Source organism: Clupea harengus, chromosome 16, assembly GCF_900700415.2.
Source record: "Clupea harengus chromosome 16, Ch_v2.0.2, whole genome shotgun sequence".
Classification (NCBI taxonomy): Eukaryota; Metazoa; Chordata; class Actinopteri; order Clupeiformes; family Clupeidae; genus Clupea; species Clupea harengus.
This window is the reverse complement of record NC_045167.1, coordinates 5,607,034-5,622,033: the sequence shown is the minus strand read 5'-3', so window position 1 is coordinate 5,622,033 and position 15,000 is coordinate 5,607,034. Positions and strand designations below refer to the sequence as shown.

The 15,000-nt window shown below is 46.3% G+C and overlaps 2 protein-coding genes across 6 annotated transcripts in view; both read left to right on the top strand.

Moving 5' to 3' along the window:
- The window catches only part of usp6nl (USP6 N-terminal like), a 72,525-nt gene extending 62,072 nt beyond the window's left edge, over positions 1 to 10,453 (top strand). For all 5 annotated transcript variants that reach the window (XM_031582305.2, XM_031582306.2, XM_031582307.2 and 2 more), the window contains 2 exons: positions 1,599 to 1,751; positions 6,708 to 10,453. In XM_031582305.2, the coding sequence (XP_031438165.1) occupies positions 1,599 to 1,751; positions 6,708 to 8,431 (1,877 nt within the window). In that variant the 3' untranslated portion in view covers positions 8,432 to 10,453. The remainder of the gene's footprint in view (positions 1 to 1,598; positions 1,752 to 6,707) is intronic.
- A 143-nt stretch (positions 10,454 to 10,596) lies between these two features.
- Positions 10,597 to 13,041, top strand: echdc3 (enoyl CoA hydratase domain containing 3). Its single transcript, XM_012825413.3, has 5 exons — positions 10,597 to 10,984; positions 11,231 to 11,352; positions 11,957 to 12,054; positions 12,202 to 12,402; positions 12,690 to 13,041. Exons 1-5 carry the CDS (start codon positions 10,851 to 10,853, stop codon positions 13,023 to 13,025), a joined length of 891 nt encoding a protein of 296 aa, XP_012680867.2. The 5' UTR covers positions 10,597 to 10,850; the 3' UTR covers positions 13,026 to 13,041.
- Positions 13,042 to 15,000: the final 1,959 nt, after the last annotated feature.

The following is a 15,000-nucleotide window of genomic DNA, read 5'->3' as shown; positions in this document are numbered from 1 at the left end:
TGATTGGCTGTGTGTCATTTTGGGGGGCGTGTCCGTGGCTGTACGTTAGGGCCTCTGCTCAGACTCTGTGTCGTGTCGCTTGGCATCATGGGAAAAAAAAGACGTGAGCCAAGAAAAAAAAATGATAGACTTCCACAAGTCTGGCTTCTCTTCGGGAGCAATTTCCAAACGTTTGAAGATGCCACGTTCATCTGTACAAACAATACTACACAAGTATTACACTCACACACACACAAATGTAAACACACACAGACACACACACACACACACACACACAGGAAGGAGAGGTGTACTGAGTTCTAGAGATGATCTTATTTTGATGTGAAAGGTTCAAAAGCAGTCAAGGACAACAGTGAAGGAACAAGTAAACTTGTTGGAGATAACTGGTCCGAAAGTATCTACATCCACAGTAAAGAGAGTGCTGTATGGTCATACCCACGGTAACCACTGTAACCACGGTAACCATAGTAAAGAGAGTGCTGTATGGTAAAGAGGGATCATCATAACCTGAAAGGCTGATCCCTAAGGGGAGGCCACTGCTGAAAAACCAGCATAAAAAAAAGCCAGACTAAAGTTTGCAGCGAACCCTGTGACAAAGATCTTACCTTTTGGAGGAATGTAAGCATACCTCCAAAATGGATCTTTCAGAAGGACAGGGATTGTAAGCGTACCTCCAAAATGGATCTTTCAGAAGAACAGGGATCGTAAGCATACCTCCAAAATGGATCTTTCAGAAGGACAGGGATCGTAAGCATACCTCCAAAATGGTAATAAAATGGCTTATGCACAACAAAGTAAAAGTTTTGAAGTGGCCTCACAAAAGCCCATGCTTAATCTAATAGAACATGTGTGGGCTAAACTGTAAAAGCAGGTTTGTACAAGGAGGCTCACAAACCTGATTCAGCTGCTCAAGGTCTGCCAGGATGAATGGGCCAAAATTCCTGCAGAGTGCAGTGCGGAGCTTGTGGAAGGCTACCCAAGTTACACTGTTCAAAGGCAGTGCCACTAAATACGAACAAAGTGTATGTAGACTTTTGGCCCTCTGAGAATATGATGAAATAAAAAAAAGCTGAAAGTAAAAAATCCTCTTCACTGTTATCATTCTGGAATTTCGAGTCATCAAAATAAAGTTGTTGGACTTGGACTGAACTAACCGAGGGAAATTATATTGACGTGAAATTTATAGAAGTTTAAATGTATTTAGCCAAGGTTATGTGTAAACCACCTCAACTGTAGCGTGTCTGCGTTAGACACTGTGTGTGTGTGTGTGTGTGTGTGTGTGTGTGTGCATATGGGTTTACGCTTTTGTGTGTGTGTGTGTGTGTGCATATGGGTTTATGCTTTTGTGTGAGTGTGTGAGTGTGTGTGTGTGTGTGTGTGCATATGGGTTTATGCTTTTTTGTGTGTGTTGATAGGATTTCTTTGTGCTTGCATAGGTATCCACGTGTACTCTAATTGGCTTTATGTGGCTTCTTTGTATGTGCGGTTTTTGGTTTGTGTTTGATTGTCTGTATGTATGTATGTATGTTTGTGGTGTGTGTGTGTGTGTGTGTGTGTGTGTGTGTGTGTGTGTGTGTGTGTGTGTGTGTGTACCATAGAGCACCTGATGAAGCTGTCTATGGAGGAGCTGGTTGAGTTCCTTCAGGTGTCCCTGAATAAGGACTTCTTCTTTGAGGACGACTTTGTGATCGAACAGCTGCAGAACTCCATGTCCGAGCTCCGCAGGGCTAAACTAGAGCTACCTCCCCCAGGTACACACCAGCTTGGTCACACACACACACACACACACACACACACACACACACACACACACACACACACACACACACACAGTCATATACATATGTATAATCATTAACAAATACGTCCAAGAAGTTGTCCAAATACACAATTAGTTAAATGCCCTCACACATTTACATATTCTTGTGTCCTGTTGGAGTCTTAATGATAATTGTGTAAGGCTTGACAGTATAATCTAAGAGAAGAGGAGCACACACAAACACACACACACACACATTCTCACCGACATGCATGCAAACACAGACACTCTCTCTTGCTCTCTCTCACACACACACAAATACAGAACACAACAGTCTCTCTCTTTTTCTGTTATACATATACTGTCTCTCTCTTCTCACGCACGCACGCACACACACACACACACACACACGCGCGCACACACACGCACACACACACACACACACACACACACACACACACACACACACACACAAGTGTATACAGACACACACACACACGCACACACACACACACACACGCACACACACACAGGTGTATACAAACACACAGGTGTATACAGACACACACACACATACACACACAGGAGTATACAGACACACACACACACATACACACACAGGAGTATACAGACACACACACACACATCTACAGCTGTATACAGACACACACACACACAGACACAGACACACATACACACAAACACAAGTGTATACAGACACACACACACACACATACACAGTTGTATACAGACACACACACACACACACACACACACACACACACACACAGTCTTGTTGCTTTCCGTCGCTGCTTGCTGAGTCTGCTCTCTAATCTGCCCTGCTTACTCTGCCTTCTCTCTTCTTCCCCCCTGGATCGTTGACAAGCTGCCTACAAAAGTGTGTGTGTGAGTGGCACACACTACCCTTCCTACAAAAACAACCGGTGGGCAAACACAACCCCCCCCCCCTCCCCTTCTACCCCACCTCTGTCACCGCCACGCTTGTCAGTCAATCAATTAATCAATCAGTCATCTGTCCTGTGTCACCAAACACCACCTCGTGTCTGTCTGTCTGTCCAGCAGTTGCCACAGCAACAGAGAAACTTTCTAGCCCCTCCACACGGGCAAACAATGTTGTGTCAACCTCCACCAAACGTGTTTGTAATGTTCTTCATGGCACTGGCCTTCAAAGAAAGTTATGGAAGTAGCCTTAGCGTAGCATCAGTCCTGTATTATGTCCAGACCACTGTGCTAGTGTAATGGTTGAATGCTAGCGGGTACAGAGCTGTGCAGTATCACCTCAAGGGACATGCTAGCAGCAGACGATAGCACCTATTGTTTTTATTCTCCTAGACAGCACCACTGCCTTCTGTGTCCAAGGGCGTGGGTTCAAGTCCACTGCAGCACTACCCTCCTCACAATCTAGGCTACACTAGCGATGCTAACACAGTTAGCTGGAGTGGTAGGAATGAATCTATGTTACACTAGCCGTGCTAACACAGTTAGCTGGAGTGGTAGGAATGAATCTATGTTACACTAGCGGTGCTAACACAGTTAGCTGGAGTGGTAGGAATGAATTTGTTAAACAAGCAGTGTTAACTCATGTAGCTGGAGTCAGTTACTCTCTGATAGGGTGTTGGGTTTAAATGGGTTCTGACAGGAAGTGTATGTTCTCTTTCTTTCTGTTGTAATTGAGAATATCCACCTTAAGGAAGAGATGTACGATACAGTTTTGTCAAAGGGGGAAACCACTGACACTTGACTCTTGAATTAATGACTAAACCATGAAGCACCCAACGGTGTCTTGTATGCTAATATATTTCAGTGGTTAATTAATCAGGAATAATTAAACAATTTATGACCACAGGAAACCCTTTAAGCAGAGGGAGGGAGGCAGTGTATTAGCAAATGAAGATTTCCTTGATACACCTTAAGTGGTGTGTAATTTAAAGGGTTTTAGATGAATTAAAGCTTATTTAAAAAATGGGTTTAGATTTGCCAAGAACAGTGGGGGAGACAACACACACTCTCTGCCACATTAGCAAGACTCTAGCTATGACAGAGCATCACCACCAAGAGCTAATACATGGCGACAGATTGCCATGGACCATCCTCGGTCTCGGCTCATAATAAAGACTGAATATACACAGACCCAGCACGTATGCCTTTTCTTGTCTATAATTCTGTGAACCTTAGAGGAGAAGAGAGGGAGAATGAGGTGTTGTCGGATGGTAAAGTCTTCTCTGTCAGTGATTAGACCCCATGAGTCTGCATGACAACGCTTCTCAGGCAATGACCAGCGGCGTTTAGAAGGTTCCGGCGATAACAAGGACCCCAGGGACATCTCGCCGGCACCTCAGAGTGAAGCGCACACTGGAAACATTTGCCTTCAGAAAGTCACAAAAACGTGCTCACTGGCTTTCCTGTCTCTCGTGTGTGTGTGTGTGTGTGTGTGTGTGTGTGTGTGTGTGTTGTGTAAAGCAGACGCTACATGTTAATAAATGAATTAGCCTGAGATTGGATCAGACCCAGATGTGGTTCTGAACCAGCCAGCCCAGGAACTATCTTAACCTGAACTTTCACTCTTCTGCTGAGACATAAGGTTGAGCTTTAAAGGAACTAAGTCCTGTCATGTTGTTGCTTTAATTATGCACCAAGATGTTACGTATCCGTTCTGCATCGCTGCCTTGAGGATGGTTCTAATCAGCTCTATTCATCTTAGAACACACTTAGTGTGACAGGTAATGAAATAATAAATTATATAGTTTCACTTTAAAACTTTGTAATGGGTGATATTTTTAAAACTGTACAGGGTTCAAACTTAATAGAACACAGATGAGAGAATGAAGTGGAGTGTGTGTTTGTGCGAGTGTGGAGCGAGAGGGGGGTGTTTGTGAGTGCGTGTAGTATCATGTCTGTGTGCGCATATGTGTGTGTGTGTGTGTGTGTGTGTGTGTGTGTGTGTGTATATATATATATATATGTGTGTGTGTGTGTGTGTGTGTGTGTGTGTGTGTGTGTGTGTGTGTGTGTGTGTGTGTGTGTGTGTGTGTGTGTGTGTGTAATATAAATATATATATATCTGTGTGTGGGCTGGAGGGAGCTCTTTGTGCGTTCGGACACATCAGCAGCAGGATAATTAGGGATAAATAGTAAGTGTAATTCTGAGGCCCCAGGAAGACTCTATTTCTGCCTGACGAGATAATTAGCCCTGCTGCTTCCTGCTCCCGGGGAGCCTGCCAGCTGCACGCTAGCTGCCCCATTTAAATGTCCAAGCCAACTCCGCTTAGCTTAGCCTAGCCACTCATGCTAACAGCTAATCCCCCACAGGGCTCATCTTCTCCACACCTCAGCCTGCATTACTGTGTTGATCTCACAACTCACATGAAAAGTGTTCATGGAATGCCAGCTGGACACTTGGTACCCCGATCAAAGGCCTAGCCTAGCCGCTCATGCTAAAAGCTAGCATGGAAGAACAAGGCTCCTTTGCACACTTTAGCTCATGTGTGTTATTGAGCTCATAACTCACATGAAAAGTATAATGTTATGCCAGCTGCACTACAGGCAGATTGTCTTGTTTTGCATATTTTAGCCAGCAGTGATTGAGGAGGGGAGGGGAGGGGGGGGGGGGGGGTTGTATTTTACAGTAAGCTATTGTGAAGTATAATCCATATTCAAATGTGAAGTATGATTAATGTTAGGCTAGATGCATTCTATAGAGACATAATTTATATGTCCAACCCAGCTTAGCATACCCACACTGAAGTGACATGAGTTGTGAGGGGTGTGTCTGTGTGTGTGTGTGTGTGTGTGTGTGTGTGTGTGTGTGTATATGTGTGAGTCTGTGTTTACACGGGAAGTACATCTCACCTATCCTGAACCATTGCACTCTGCAAACGGCAGTCGCTTCCTGCTTGATTCAGCACTTCCTGTATCCCTGCTGTTGGCAGTTCTGTGATTGTGTGTGTTCTGTGTGTGTGTGTGTGTGTGTGTGTGTGGTTGGTTACAACACGTGGGTGTGCATGTGTGTAGTGATGACGCATTGTATGTGTATGTGTGTGCGTCATTATGGTGTGTGTGTGTGTGTGTGTGTGTGTGTATGTGACAGCTTGCCCTGACACACTCTGCGTCACCATTGTTCCCATTCGTGCCGTTCCCTGACGTTTCACCTGTACTTTATCTGTTGGTCACTTCTGACTCCTACCTTTTGCTGTTTACGTGTTTTATCGTGTTTCTGTAAATGTCTGTATGAAACTTTTCACTGTACGACATATATTTGTAAATATATATTTGTTTGAGGTATCATCAACTAATATGCAGATTCTATACTAGTTTGGAATTATGGTGTGTTGCAGTACCTGTGTTTCAGTTAAGGTCCTTGGAAAATGTTAGTTTTGAAACATAGCTGAGTGCAGAGCGCAGCTAGTGCTAACTAATCTCACTCCATTAGTGTAGATAAAACATAATGTAACGTTAGCGGTCTAGATACTGTGAACATCATGTCTTTACAATAGGTACATGGTAGAACTGCAATGTGTGCCAGTTGACCCAATTATATACGTGTGTTTACAGTCAGTGCCTTAAGTATGTAAGAAATAAAAAACATCAGGTAGAATATGTTAAGGTCCTAAAAAGAAAGGGGGTTGATGAATGTGTTTTAAGTCTATGGTTTTATTTTTTGCTGTCTGTGGTGTTATATTTGTGTGTCTTAACTTGACTGTTACTCTCTTTCTTTCTCTTCATTTTGACTCTGTTTCTCTTTCACTGTTTATCCGTCTCTGTAATTGGAACTGTCTGTCCCAGTGGGCGAATAGTCTCCATGACTACTGCCATTCTCTGTCTTATTGATTGTTTGTTTATTCTTGTCTGTGTTTCAAAATTCCCTGCATTTTATGTTACCTGTCCTCTGATTGGCTGCTCTGGTGTCTTTGCCCCTCCCCCCATTCAGGTAAAGAGGAGGAGTTACCCAAGAAGCCTCTGGGACAGCTTCCTCCCGAACCGCTGACCAATCACATGGCTAACGGTCAGACGCCAGGTGGACAGGCAGTGGATGGACCGGCCTCACGCGGGCCCAGCCCAGCCAATAAGAGCGTTAGTTTAGCAGTAGGGGTGGGGCCGGCTCCAGGCCCCTCCCCCGAGCGTCCAAAAGACAGCCGGCCCCCGAGTCGGACACGGCGGGACTCTCTGGACAAGCTCCTGCGCCTCGCCAAAGTTGGCAGCGGTGACCGCAGTGGGGGGCGGAACCGCGGTTCCGGCGGCAGCAGCGACACAGAGTCCCGAAAGCACCAGCCCTCCGAGAGGGGTCCGTCCCCGGTCCCCACACCTCCGAACGGCACCAGCACCCCTGACTGGGGACCCCACAAACCCTCAGGGGGGCCTCAGGGGCAACAGCAGCACCACGCGGCCGCCAACCACAACTCCAACGCCGGGTCCAGCAATCGCCCCGACCGGCCCTTCACCCCGCGCTGGGTCAAGCCCTCCGAGACCAAGCTGGAGGCGGCTAAAGCGGCGGCCAAGCGCGAGAGTCAGCAGAGTCGCACCGCCTCGCCCTTGCCCCCACTCACGCCGACGACGCCCTCTGACCCCGGCCAGCAGGGGCAGGGTTCGGGGCGGCGGCCGCGCTCTCACGGCTTCACGCAGGGCTCCAACCGCGCGTCCAACGCCTCGCAGTACGACAACGTCCCCGGCCCCGACGGGCTCCCCGTCATGGAGGTGCTGGAACTGGAGCACCCCCCCTCGCGGCCTCCCTCACGGCCCACCTTCGTCAACCCTCCGCCGGCATCCCTGCACCAGAGTAGTCCAACGAGGCCCCCTAGTGGTGGCTTTAGCAGCAGCAGCAGCGCTCCCGCGCGCCAGCCCAAGCAAAACATGGCCACCCCACTGCACATGCCCAACTCCCGAGTGGCGCACCAGTCCCCGCACTACTACCCCCCGGCCACTAGTGGTCAGCACTCTCCGGCACGCACCACCATGGTGCTGCCGTTCGCACCCTGCGGCGTGGACGCCCGGCCCCCCGGGGAGAGGCACAACTACGGGCTCAGCTACGGCGAGCGGGGCTACGCCACCACCCAGCGGCAGCCTCGCAACGCCGGCCTCACTTCCCCCGAGAAGGCGCTGATGAACAACACCTACGCCACCTACCGCCGCCAACCTAACCCCTCCCCACTTCGCCACCAGCACCCTCCCCTCTCCGTGGCCCCCCTCGACCTGAGCACCCAGCTGGACAGTAGCGGTGGTAGTGGCGGGCATTTCGGTGGACATTACCTGCCACAGCGCCATCCCGCAACTTTCCAGCCTATGGACTACCAGCCCCGAGGCCCCTACGAGGCCCGGAGGAGGGAGCTGGATGACGGCGCCTCGTACCCAGCTGAGGTGAGGGGCGGCTGGGGAGGCCGGGAGGGCGAGGTGCCCCGTTCCCCCGGGGGCATGCCTCGATCGCCCAGCTTCCAGAAGGCGCAGATGACCCCCGTAGAGGAGTTCATCTTCCCCCCGCCGGGCACGGACGCTGTGCTAGGGAGCGTCTACAGGGGGGGCTACCACCACCCCCATTCCCACCACCAAGAGCAGCTGCCGCAGGGCGCCGCCAGGCAACAGCTCCCCCATCTGTTCGGAGGTGGACACTACAGCCACGCGCAAGAGGCCTTTGCCATGCAGGAGTCCATGTTGCTGTGAGGGCTACAGAGAGAAGGGGATAGAGGACAGCGGGAGGGGAGGAAGAAGAGAGGAAAGAAAGGAGAGGAGAGAGAGAAAGAGAGAAGAAGATTGTTGACACTTAAAGTGCGGAGTGAGAGAAAGCAATAGAGTTATGTCAAAGCAGAGGCCAGGTGTTTTTGTTGTACTGTTTTGTGGTTTGTTTGTTTGTTTGTTTTGATGTTTTTGTTTGTTTATTGGGTTTTTATTTTCTGTGTGACAGACTGACTGTAATCCCTTCAGGAGCCGTGTGGTGGCAGAGGTCTGTAGCCTCAGGCATTTTTACTGATAAACTCACGTTTTGCGAGGAGAAATATCTGACTGACTGAAAAGATGTCTTTTTTTTTTTGTTGTTGTTGAAATAATCATTAACAAAGAATGTTAGCTATCAATCTTTTGAGATTTAAAAAATGTACAGTGAATCTTTTTGTTTGTTTGTTTATATGCCTGAGTTATTTAAACGACTTCGTAGATATTGGGGGAGACTTCTCCTGGAAAGAAAAAAAAAACTCAGTGTTGGTTTTCTTTGGTCCATCTTTATTTTTTTAAATGAGTTAGATTCCTGATACACATTACCCTAGAGGTCAGTTTATTCTATTCTACTTGTGAATATCATATTTTTGGAGAGACACTTTAAGAGAATATATGTTTGCATTTATAAAAGTCATTGAAAGCAGTGAAGGAGACGTCACTGTGTATATTTCATTTCCCAAGCACCTCCACAGGACGCGTCCTTTCCTTTTCCAAGTGAGGGATTGGTTCTTGTTGTTGTTGTTGTTATTGTTATTGTTGTTATTGTTGTTGTTCAATATGATGAATGCAGTATATGAATATATTTTATCTCCCCAGTGGGAGCTCAGCGCCATCGTGTCTCCACTCCAACCCCCATTTCAAAACACACACACACACACACACACACACACACATACATACACACAAAGGCTCACGCACACACACACACACACACACACACACACACACACACACACACACACTCCATCCCAGGGGTCAATCCTAGTTTAGCTTCATTCCAGGCCTGATCCCAGTCACTCCAGCATTCCTTTGGGAGCAGGATTTTCATTTTGGAAACAGAACAGTTCTGTTGCTTTTCGCTGACCAAAGGGAGGTGTGTGTTTTTATGTTTTTGCTCTCGGACCTGGATTGTCCTGTGTCTGGGCAACACACACACAGACACACACACACAGTGTGTGAAGTGAATGATTTATTGAGTGATGCTTTTCTTCGGTGTGTGTTAAACACAGGATGAATGAAACACTGTACTTTTTGTAATTTTTCAACACGGTCATACAAATTTCCCCCTCTCTTATTCTCTCTCTCTCTCTCTCTCTCTTTAACACACACACACACAAACACATAGTGTATTGCTAGTTCAAGCTGAGCTATAGGAGCTCTAAAGCTTCATTTGCCCGTAAATAAACAGTAATATCTTCAGTTGGACACACACATATATATATAGATAGACATATCCCTGTTTGTGCGTGTGTGTGTGTGTGTCTATGAATCACACGCACACACATATACACACATATATATATATATATATGAGAGAGAGAGAGAGAGAGAGATTGATATTTATACACACACACACACACACACACATATGTGCGCAGAGAGAGAGGGAGAGATTTGTATGACAGTGTTGAATGAGAGTTTTACTACTTCATACGTTAGGTCATTTAATTCCATATATACATACAGGCACACATTTAAAAACCAGCTCATTCCAAATCACTCACACATAATTGCGCGCACACCCACACACTCCTATGGATGTATCCTTTAATTTCAGCCCCTACAGGTTCTTAATGGTGTACACATTTTATATTGATGCAATGCTTTCTTTTCTTCAGTCAGTATAATTACCATATTACATTCAGAGCCATTTGCATTTTGTGTTAAATTACTAAAAATGAAGAGGTTATTGGATCATAACTGAGACAATGTTCTCTTTCTCTAATAAACACTGCCTGGGGCAAAAACTATTCAGGGTGTTTTTTTTGTGTGGATAGCATTTACATTCTCAGCCTTAAGTTTAAATGTCTTATAAATACTTCTGGTCAATTATCAATTTTCCATGATCAGTTTTGCTTAATTGGGTGATTTGTATCTTAATTGTGTGTAATTCTCTGTAAAATGTCATTCTGTTGAGGATATCTTGCTTACTTTTTTCACTGGTAATCAAAACCCAGTTTGCAGTCTGTGGACGATCTTTAGGTAGTGGTTGCCCTCTAGCGGTAAGAATACATCAAGGCAAATAATAGGTTAACTCTATGACGCGCCATAGTGAAAGGGGGCGCTAAAGGGCTGTGAGTGCTGGTCATCAACATTTCCTCGCGTTTTGTCAGACAGCAGGAAAAGCAAAGGACCACTCACAACAAACATGGCTCACAGTCTGTTATGTCGAGTTGGCCGTGTAGTTCAAGCAGGCAGGTGGCCATATGTCGCCACTCGAACTCTTTCCTCTGAAGCACAAGAAGAGCCGCTGACGCTGAGAGAACAACATGACGGAATCAGGTTCGTCGGAAGACGTGCCATGCCGATTCTATCAGTGACTTTCAAGGATCTTGAATATGTTGAAATAACATGACAATAGTGTTAAGATTATTTTCTTCAAAACAAGTTGCATACGGTGATTACTGATCAAATTATGCAGCTCCGCCGGAAGGGTACTGCAGTGAAGTCCCATGCGACTGTATGCCAATTGTATAACATTTTATTTATAAAACGTTGCATCAAAGTGTTAAAGAACTTTTGTTTCAGGAGAATAATTTTGAATAACCCCAAGAAGAGAAATGCCTTGTCCTTGGCCATGCTTTCGTCACTGTGGGAGAACATCGTGACTGGAGTTGACAGCGATGACCTCCGGGTCATTATCATATCAGGTAGGGAGTCAGTGAACTTTCGTACTTAAAGTAACACTATGCAACAATTTGACACTTTTTGAGGGATGGTTTTATAGTCAACTAGTTTTGGTGCCATCCTCAAATTCATTTTGATAGCATATGGTTATGTGGACAGACAAACACCTGTGTCTTTCCCACTAGCCATCCAGGATATGCCCTATGTAGTTCTGCACCGGGCTGAAATACCCTGCAAAAATGGAAGAAAAGCTTTCACATAATGACACAAAAGACACCAGTTAGTGTGTTGGCAAGCTTCTATCAGTGTCAACTTGGCTGTTGGTGGTGTTTTCAACGGTTTTGCTTGCCTTTTAGGTAGTTAGCTTGCTAGTTTTGGAACACTACTCCTTATTGCTGCTTTAACACCGTAGCCAGGTGAATAGACATAGCACGTGGTATGTTTGCTATTAGGCCATCAACAAGTTACCTCACATGGATGTAACAGACAGTTATTGATTTGCATAACGTGTGTGTGTGTGTGTGTGTGTGTGTGTGTGTGTGTGTGTGTGTGTGTGTGTGTGTGTGTGTGTGTGTGTGTGTGTGTGTGTGTGTGTGTGTGTGTGTGTGTGTGTGTGTGTGTGTGTAGCCCGAGGGCCAGTGTTTTCTTCTGGGCATGACCTGAAAGAGCTGACGTCGGCCCAAGGCAGAGAGCATCACACCAAAGTGTTCCAGGCCTGTTCTGAGGTGAGATCCTACGTCATCACTTCCAGGGTTGCTAATATAACACTTTGAGTATGAAACTCACCACATCTCACACACCCACCTGAGTCTGATCATTCACATTACCCACATATAGCTCACATCAGCATTGGTGGATGGATCCTCTTTCAGGTTATGACTTTGGTCCAAGACATTCCGGTGCCTGTCATCGCCATGGTGAACGGGGTTGCCACGGCTGCAGGGTGCCAGCTGGTGGCCAGTTGCGACATTGCCGTGGCAACGGAGATGTCGACCTTCGCCACGCCGGGGATAAACGTGGGCCTGTTCTGCTCCACGCCAGGAGTGGCCATCGGCAGGGCCGTGCCCAGGAAGGTAAGTCCTGTTTTAAAGCGCTGTCACATGCCTGGCACAGGGGTCGAACAACTAGCATCAGTAAAAGATACATAGACTGTCACTTAGCCCAGCACAGTGGCAAAGAGACAGACCAAAAGGCAGCTACTGAAAAGTTTATTTTTTTTATTTTTGTTAAATCCATATCTGAACATGAAGCATGGCAAGTGTCTGTTGTGCTTGTAGGTGATGGGGTAGGAGAATGTCACTGTTTGCAGCACAAATAGCAACTGACTTTCTATTAACCCTCTGCCTCTCCCTCCCTTCAGGTTGCCATGGAGATGTTGTTCACAGGGCGGCCCATCTCGGCCGAGGATGCCTTGCGGCACGGCCTGGTGAGCCGCGTGGTGGCCGACGAGGCGTCCCTGGAGGAGGAGACGCTGGCAATGGCGCGGCGCGTGTGCCAGTCCAGCCGGCCGGTGGTGGCGCTGGGCAAGGCGGCATTCCAGCGGCAGATGGCCCAGGGGCGAGACGCCGCCTACGCCACGGCCTCCGGCGTCATGGTGGACAACCTGGCACTCAGGGACGGGCAGGAGGGCATCAAGGCCTTCCTGGGCAAACGGAAGCCCACATGGACACACAGCACAGAGAAGGCACATGAGTGAGGGCATTAGGAGGGAGGTGGTGGAGGTGCCTGATCAGAGGAGGCAAGTGTGTGTGTGTGTGTGTGTGTGTGTGTGTGTGTGTGTGTGTGTGTGTGTGTGTGTGTGTGTGTGTGTGTGTGTGTGTGTGTGTGTGTGTGTGTGTGTGTGTGTGTGTGTGTGTGTGTGTGTGTTTGTTTGTGTGTGTGTGCGAAAAGGCACAAGAGTGTGTGTGTGTGTGTGTGTGTGTGTGTGCGAAAAGGCACAAGTGTGTGTGTGTGTGTGTGTGTGTGTGAGAAAAGGCACAAGAGTGAGGCCATTAGGGGAAGAAACTATGGGGGATGTAATGTGCCTTATAAAGTTATGAGTGTGTATCTGTGCAGAGTGTGTATCTGTGCAGCGTGTGTGTGTGTGTGTGCGCAGGGTGCTTGTGGAGTGTTCATGTTGTCTATGGGTTAATGGTGGAACTTCAATCTGAAGAATAGGTCAGATTCACTTTGACAGAGTAATTGATTTGTGTGTTGCTGTCTACTAATCCAGAAGCACAGATAAAGATTACACAGGCAGTAAGAGATAACACTACATCACAACATCAGACTGCATCACTTATCAATGCCATTGGAGCGCTGCTTAGCCTCTCTGCTATGAAGAAGAGCTCTTTAAAAATGTCACCGTGCACAAATTGGCTGTCTTCCTGCAAAACTGCGTGTGAATTGTTAATGAACTGCTGATTTTGTGCTTTGGACTGGGCTCTGACGGTTTTATATGCATAGCTATCGGGTGTTAATTGAGGTGTATGGTATGTGAAATAAAACACTTTTGTTTTGTATTTGTTTCTTTCTGACAGTGTGTCTTTTAGAAAAGGTACAGCCAATTAACATTTAAATCATTGCTCAATAGATACAAGATACATATAGTCTATATACACCATATACAAAGAAATACAGTGTTTTAGAGCAGTAACAAAGAGGTGAAGAAACAACCAGCTAGCCCTAGCTAACCCTAACCCTAGATAAAGATCACACAGGCAATACAAGCTAACACTACATCAGACTACATCACTGATCAATGCCAGTAGCAGAAGGGTAAAGAAACACCCAGCTAGCCATCACCAGAGACAGATGAAGATTACACAGGAAATAAGAGATAACATTACATCACCAGAGACCGGTGGTGGCGGGTGTGAGTGTATTTCAAATTGAACGGTAATATGCATGTAACGCTTGGCTGTAGGTTACTTAATAACTCGGTAAGGCTAAACTCAGCAGACGTGTAGGAGCAGGAGTGACCATTTATAACTTGACCACTAGGGGGAGCCAATGTGTCTGGTTCCTTATTGAATCTATGCTATATAATTTGTTTGTGTTAGACACATAATGAACGTACAGTAGCCTATAGCAACCCAGATAGAGAACCTAGATAAACAGAACCTCACGAGTTACAGGCAAACGGCCCGCTGTTTTGCCAATTGCTTTAAAAACATGTTGTTTTATTTTCTCTTTCACTTAGGTTGTTTTTGTTTTTTCACGAACCCTTCACATTTTTAGATGTTACCAGTGCGTAACATAAGTCTTTAATTGACCAAGTCACCTTGAGGGCCTTCTTGTGCCACTGTTTAGTGGCTGATATTATAAACAAACTATAGAAGAATATAATTTAGAAATTCAGACAGACTTTAGAAATTCCAGGAATAACATACCATTTTATGTTATTTTCTTAATTTCCACGCCTAGTCCGAAAGCGAACCAGAACACTAGTGGGGTGCAGACCCAAATCCAACGGTGGACCGACATATGCTTGCTATCTGGGAATTACATTTACTTTATCTGTATCCGTATGTTCCTTGGAGCTTAAACAATGACCAGTCGAGCAATAGGTGTACCTTAAATGTCTGGTCCTGTCATGGACTTGTTTTCAATAACTTTTAACTTTTAGTAATGAAATACTAGGTGTTCAGGAGGTCGTTCATGGGGTCATGCATCTCTAGAGACAAACACTC

Excerpts from the sequence above, each read along its gene's own strand:
- echdc3 (XM_012825413.3), top strand. The coding sequence starts at position 10,851 with ATGGCTCACAGTCTGTTATGTCGAGTTGGCCGTGTAGTTCAAGCAGGC. Across the intron at positions 10,985-11,230 it reads GAACAACATGACGGAATCAG|GAGAATAATTTTGAATAACC; the intron begins GTTCGTCGGAAG and ends CTTTTGTTTCAG. Across the intron at positions 12,055-12,201 it reads TGTTCCAGGCCTGTTCTGAG|GTTATGACTTTGGTCCAAGA; the intron begins GTGAGATCCTAC and ends ATCCTCTTTCAG.